This window comes from Bison bison, unplaced genomic scaffold (genome assembly GCF_000754665.1).
Source record: "Bison bison bison isolate TAMUID 2011002044 unplaced genomic scaffold, Bison_UMD1.0 scf7180017864456, whole genome shotgun sequence".
In the NCBI taxonomy this organism is placed as follows: Eukaryota; Metazoa; Chordata; class Mammalia; order Artiodactyla; family Bovidae; genus Bison; species Bison bison.
This window is the reverse complement of record NW_011495018.1, coordinates 72,552-79,669: the sequence shown is the minus strand read 5'-3', so window position 1 is coordinate 79,669 and position 7,118 is coordinate 72,552. Positions and strand designations below refer to the sequence as shown.

General features: G+C 47.4%; 1 protein-coding gene across 1 annotated transcript in view; it reads right to left on the bottom strand.

The window, feature by feature from the left end:
* Positions 1-7,118, bottom strand: part of CFAP46 (cilia and flagella associated protein 46) — a gene marked incomplete at its 5' end in the record, with an annotated part of 97,130 nt that overhangs the window by 26,540 nt on the left and 63,472 nt on the right. The window contains 4 exons of the mRNA XM_010859553.1: positions 4,445-4,580; positions 5,260-5,436; positions 6,526-6,632; positions 6,714-6,914. Of these exons, the coding sequence (XP_010857855.1) occupies positions 4,445-4,580; positions 5,260-5,436; positions 6,526-6,632; positions 6,714-6,914 (621 nt within the window). The remainder of the gene's footprint in view (positions 1-4,444; positions 4,581-5,259; positions 5,437-6,525; positions 6,633-6,713; positions 6,915-7,118) is intronic.

Here is a 7,118-nt window from a genome sequence, read left to right as displayed (position 1 = left end):
GCATGGCTGCAGTCACCATTTGCAGTGATTTTGGAGCCCAAAAAAGTAAAGTCTGACACTGTTTCCCCATCTATTTGCCATGAAGTGATGGGACCAGATGTCCATGATCTTCGTTTTCTGAATGTTGAGCTTTAAGCCAACTCTTTCACTTTCCTCTTTCACTTTCATCAAGAGGTTCTTTAGTTCTTCTTCGCTTTGTGCCATAGGGTGGTGTCATCTGCATATGTGAAGTTATTGATATTTCTCCTGACAATCTTGATTCCAGCTTGTGCTTCATCCAGCCCAGCGTTTCTCATGATGTACTACTCTGCATATAAGTTAAATAAGCAGGGTGACAATATACAGCCTTGACATTACTCCTTTCGCTATTTGGGACCAGTCTGGTATCCCATGTCCAGTTCTAACTGTTGCTTCCTGACCTGCATACAGGTTTCTCAAGAGCCAGATCAGGTGGTCTGTTATTCCCATCTCTTTCCGAATTTTCCATAGTTTGTTGTGATCCACATGGTCAAAGGCTTTGGCAGAGTCAATAAAGCAGAAGTAAACGTTTTTTCTGGAACTCTCTTGCTTTTTTAATGATGTTGGCAATTTGATCTCTGGTTCCTCTGCTTTTTCTAAATCCAGATTGAACATCTGGAAGTTCACGGTTCATGTATTGTTGAAACCTGGCTTGGAGAATTTTGAGCATTACTTTACTAGCATGTGAGATGAGTACAATTGTGTGGTAGTTTGAGCATTCTTTGGTATTGCCTTTCTCTAGGATTGGAATGAAAACTGACCTTTTCCAGTCCTGTGGCCACTGCTGAGTTTTACAAATTTGCTGGCATATTGAGTGCAGCCCTTTCACAGCATCATCTTTTAGGATTTGAAATAGTTCAACTGGAATTCCATCACCTCCACTAGTTTTGTTTGTAGTGATGCTTCCTAAGGCCCACTAGACTTCACATTCCAGCATGTCTGGCTCTAGGTGAGTGATCACACCATCGTGGTTATCTGGGTCATGAAGATCTTCTTTTGTACAGTTCTTCTGTGTATTCTTGCCACCTCTTCTTAATATCTTCTGCTTCTGTTAGGTCCATACCATTTCTGTCCTTTATTGTGCCCATGTTGGCATGAAATGTTCCCTTGGTATCTCTAATTTTCTTGAAAAGATCTCTAGTCTTTCCCATTCTACTGTTTTCCTCTATTTCTTTGCATTGATCACTGAGGAAGCCTTTCTTATCTCTCTCTATTCTTTGGAACTCTGCATTCAGATTAGTATATCTTTCCTTTTCTTCTTTGCCTTTCACTTCTCTTCTTTTCACAACTATTTTAACGTCTCCTCAGACAACCATTTTGCCTTTTTGCATTTTCTTTTTCTTGGGGATGGTCTTGATCCCTGCCTCCTGTACAATGTCATGAACCTCCTCCGTCCATAGTTCTTCAGGCCCTCTATCAAGTCTAATCCCTTGAGTCTACTTGTCACTTGCACTGTATAATCGTAAGGGGTTTGATTTAGGTCATACCTGAATAGTCTAGTGGTTTTCCCTACTTTCTTCAACTTAACTCTGAATTTGGCAATAAGGAGCTCATGATCTGAGCCACAGTCAGCTCCCGGTCTTGTTTTTGCTGACTGTATAGAGCTTCACCATCTTTGGCTGCAAAGAATATAATCAATCTGATTTTGGTGTCGACCATCTGGTGATGTCCATGTGTAGAATCTTCTTTTGTGTTGTTGGAAGAGGTTGTTTGCTATGACCAGTGCATTTTCTTGGCAAAACTCTATTAGCCTTTGCCCTGCTTCATTCTGTACTCCAAGGCCAAATTTGCCTGTTACTCCAGATATTTCTTGACTTCCTACTTTACATTCCAATCCCCTATAATGAAAAGGACAACTTTTTGGGGTGTTAGTTCTAGAAGGTCTTGTAGGTCTTCATAGAACTGTTCAACTTCAGCTTCTTCAGCATTACTGGTCGGGGCATAGACTTGGATTACTGTGATACTTGAATGGTTTGCCTTGGAAACGAATAGAGATTATTCTGTCATCTTTGAGATTCCATCCAAGTACTGCATTTCGGACGCTTTTGTTGACTGTGAGGGCTATTCCATTTCTTCTAAGGGATTCTTGCCCACAGTAGTAGATATTATGGTCATCTGAGTTAAATTATTCACCCATAGCTTTACAGTAAGTCTTAAAATCAGGTAATGTTAGGCCTCCAACTTTGTTCTTTTTCAAAGTTGTGTTGGCTTTTGTTAGGCCTTTTAAATTCCACATAGATTTAAAAGTCACTTTGTCAATTTCTATTTTAAAAAACCCTGCAGAATCTTGATTAGTATTGTAGATAATTTAGGGGGAGAATTGACATCTTAATAACATCAAGTCTCCTGAGCCATGTCTCAGCCAAGTCTCCTCCATTTATTTAGGTATTGTTTAATTTTTCTAGCAATGTTTTGTGGTTCTCAGGGTATGAGTTTTCACTTTCTGGGTCAAATTTCATATGAAAGTGAAAGTGAAGTCACTCAGTCGTGTCCGACTCTTAGCGACCCCATGGACTGCAGCCTACCAGGCTCCTCCGTCCATGGGGTTTTCCAGGCAAGAGTACTGGAGTGGGGTGCCATCGCCTTCTCTGAATAACATAGATTAGGAGAACAATCGTATGACAATTTCATATGTATGTGGTTATATTTAATATACATTGATCGTTATTGGCGTATGGAGATGTACAATTAGTGTTTGTGTACTGTTCTTGCATCGTGCAACCTTATTAAGCTCACTCCTTAGCACTAGCAGCTGTACTTTTCTGTAGATTGCACAAGGTTTTCTACACAGACAACCACATTATCTGTGAACGAAGACAGTTTTGCATGTCCGTTTCTAATCTGAATGCTTTAGTTTCTTTGTCTTGCCTTGTTGAACTGGCTAGAACTCTAATAGCATTCTGGATCGAACTGGTGGAGGACACATTGCTATCTTAGTCCTCATCTTAAGGAAAAAGCATTCAGTCTGCCAACATGTGATGCCCTCAGTCAGACTAAGGAAGATCACTTCCGTTAACAGTTTGCTAAGAGGAATGGATGCTGGATCTTGTTACATGCTTTCTTCTTCTAACTGTTTTCTTTCTGGTTGCGCTGGGTCTTCTGTCGCTGCACACAGGCTTCCTCTAGTTGCGGCGAGCTGGGCTTGCTGCCTAGTTCTGTGGGCTTCTCTTACTGCAGAGGCTCTAGGCGCGCGAACGTCGCAGCACGCGGGCCAGGAGCTGCGGCACGCGGGTTTAGCTGCTCCACGGCGGGTGGAGTCTTCCTAGACCAGGGATCAACCCCCTATCCCCTGCGTTGGTGGGTGGATTCTCATCTACTATACCACCAGGGAAGTCCAATAATGTTTAATTTTTAAAAATATCTGGTGAACCAAATTGATTGACTTTTGAATGTTACACAAGTCCTGGGATCAACCTGGAATATTATCCTTTTTACACACTGTTGGACTTAATTTCCCATATTTTGTTTAGATTTTTTACACCTATGATCATGAAGAACTGTCTATAGGGTTTTTCTTAGTATCTTTATCTTGTTTTGGTATCACACTGACACCAGCCCTACAGAAGAATTGGGATGTATTCCCTCCTTTCCAGTTTTCCCAAACAATCTATACAGAACTGGCACTGTTTTTTCCCTTAAATGCTTGCTGGTATTCTCTAGTAAATTCATATGGGTCTGACAGTTTCTTCATGGAAAAACTTTTAACTACAAATTCAATTTATTTAATAAATTGAGGGCTACTCACATTATCTATCTCTTTATGACTGAGCTGTGGTCGTTTGTGTCTTCCAAGGGATTTTCCATTTCATCTCCATTGTCAAACATACGGCATAAAGTTGTTCATGATATTCCCTTATTATATTTTCAACATGTGGAGTCTACAGTGATGTTATATCTCTTATTTCTGATATTGGTAATTTATATTCTTTCTCTCTTTTTAATCAGTCTGACTAGAAGTTTGTCAATTTATTGATCTCCTTAAAGAAACAGCATTTGGCTTTGTTGGCTTTCCCAGTTTTCAGTTCTCTATCTCATTGGTTTCCACTGTGGTCTTCAATTTCTTTTCTTCTACTTATTTTGAGTTTGATTTGCTCTTTCTACTTTCATGTTGAGGTAAGTGATTTAGGGTTTTTTTCTCTTCTCACACAAGTATTTGGTGCTACAAAAGCTCCCCTAAGTGTTGCATTAGAGATCTCTTACACATTTTGATATGTGCCACCCCCCACCACACACATACTGTAGTTCAAAATAGTTTCCCTTCTGATTTTTTCTCTGGCCCACAGTTATTCTGGTGTATGCTATTTACTTTCCAAATATTTGGTCATCTCTCCCGTAGCTTTCTGGGATTTTTTTTTTTTTTAATCACAACACTTTTTTTTAACTGGGATTTTTAAAAATTGAGGTAAAATTCACATAATGTCCTTACGTCATGAAGGGACAGTAAGCTCTGGACACTGAGAAACAGGTCCACCGCTCCAGCCACAGCTCTCTGGGCCAGGTCATATGCTTCCAAGTACCGTGCAGTTCTCTGCTCTTCGTATTTCTCACTTTGGGCACACAACCTTTATCAGAAGAAGAGTGGCCTTTAGAACAAAACCGTCAAAGTGTCACATGGTCAGCACTAGACGTGTAGCATGCAATTTTCATGTAATTATGATGTATATTTCATTAGTACTCTAAATCTTATAATTAGGTGTTTTACCTGGAAGGATCCTCTCAGTCTATCTGGAAGAGAGATGGAGGACCGCGCATGCAGTCTGGAGCTGGTGTGTAGGCGCTGCGGCAGCGCTGCCGTGCGGGGGCTGGGCAGGCCCCTCCCTTCCCTGCCCGTGTCTGAGTGTCCCCAAGCCCTGCAAGGACCCCAGCGGCTTCGGCGACCACAGCTGCTAGCTGGGGGCTCCCAGGTGGCGCGTGGCTTTTCCCTCATAAAGGCTACTTGTAACGCCCGGCCTTTGGTTTGCTGGCTGTGTTTTGAACCCCTGCATGGACCCCTCAGTGGGGTGGCCCTGGGTAGGCGGGGGGTTGGGGATGGGCAGATGATGGGAGCGGTCAGGGGAGGTGACGGCACTGCTGGGGGTGGGCAGCTCCTGGCCTCTGAGGTGACACCTGTGCGGTTGAGTGTGAAAAGGTGTGCATGTCCACGCCTGAGCGAGGTGTGGAGCGACGCTCGCGCGCCCTGGGCTGGGCGGGACGCTGCATCTGCCCGCTTCCCCGGGGCAGGGAGCACAGGGGTTCCCCCACCTCTTCATGCGGGCCCGCTCCAGCTGAATGTCCATGCACCTCTCCTCTTGGCCGATGCTGGCAAACTTCTCCTCGACCTCCAGCAAGCGGTTCTCTATTTCCAGCATCAGAAACAAGTTCTCCAGGGGGTCTCTGTCCAGCTGCTCCCGGACAGCTCTGATCTGGAGGTGCACACACCTGCGAGGGCGGGGGCGGGGCATCGCTGCGACTGACGGGCAGGGCCGCCAGCCGCCCACCACCAGCTTGGCTCTGGGAAACCGGAGGGGCACCTTCATGACAGCACACTTCTCTCCACACCACAAGCCATGCCCTTTGGTGACAATGCCACAAAGTTAGAAACTAACCTCTCCCCACCCCAGGCACTCTACATCCCTCTGAAAATTCAAAATCCCTCTCTTAAAGAACTCTGGGGAAGAACAGAAAACCAGGTGGAAATGCAGCCTGTTCACAGGTCAAACCTGCAGCTGGGGGTCCAGGTGCATCTGCTGGGGTGGGACCGGGGCGCCCCCAGAGGTGGGGACAGAACAGCCATGAGGAGCCCTCTCCCAGCACAGGAAGAGGTCAACAGAGAGCGAGGGAGTAAAGAAAACCCCAATCAGGTGAAAGGTGCGGCGCTCTGGTCGTGAAGCAGAAGCTGCTCTGTGAAGGCAGGACCTGCAAGTCTGACTTGACGGACAGACCTCGGCCGGCTCTGCACGTTCCCAGAAAGAGGCCCATGCAGCTGGAGCTGAGGCCATGGGAGGCTGCTTTCCAGAAGACCAGTGATCAACCAGGACGACGGCCCGGGGACAGACTGCTCGTCTGAGCGTGGACGTTCCTGCCTGGAGGCTGTCCTGTGGCCTCCTACCCCTTGGGCGTCTGCAGAGAGCTTGATGCTGTGTCCATGGGCCAGACGCTCGGGCCAAAAACTGGAGGGGAGAGCGGCAGGCAGACCGACAGACCCCGGGAGGAGGCTGACCACCTGGGGCGCCCCACACCAACTGTAGGGAGCGGAGTGGCCGGACCTTCCCCAGTCTTAGAGGCTTCCTGGACATCGAGCCACCTCTGAGGAGCTGAGAGTCCAGGGATGAACAAGCCACCAGCCCGCCTGGTCCCAAGAGAGAGGCTGGCTGCCAAGGAAGGGGTGCGGGAGGCAGCTGCGGACACAGGGCCTTGTCCTGAGAGTCTCTGAACTTCACAGGCTCGAAATATGACTTAGAGTTAATAGTGGAAAGAAGTACACCACAACTTCCATGGTGATTAACTTTCTTCCTCACAGAAAGTTACCTGGCCTCCAGGTCTGTGGTCATGAATTCCAATACGGGCATTCGGTTTGGTCTCTCCTTCTTGAGCACGTTGAAGGTGTCTATGAGTTTCTGGAAGAGCTTGCAGACCTGGGGCAGGCCCGGCAGAGTCACCGTGGCCCTGCCACCCTCCACCCGCAGACCCCCGCCCCGCACACAGCAGCCCCTCACCAGCGTCTCTCTCCTCTCGCCCTCTGCAGATAGGAGCGTGTCCGCCAGGGTCAGGGTGGACTGGTACCAGAACTCCTCACTCCCTCCCAGGCGCTGGGCCTGCTCCACCATCCGCCGAGCCTGCCCGTGCTTCTTCTCCTTGTTGGCGAGCTGTGCCAGCAAGTGCAGGCATCTGGACTGTGCGAGAGGATCGCCTAGCTCCTGCAAAGGAGGTGCGTGTGGACGGAGGATGGGGTGGGGAAGTGGGCGAGAGAGACAGACAGAGACACATACAGAGACGGAGGCAGAGAGGCAAAGAGAGAGAGAGAGAGGCAGGAAATCGAGGTGGGAGAGAGACAGAGCCAGGGAGACGCAGAGACGGAGCGAAGGCACCATCCGGGGGCCTGCCCAGGGAGGAGCCTGCAG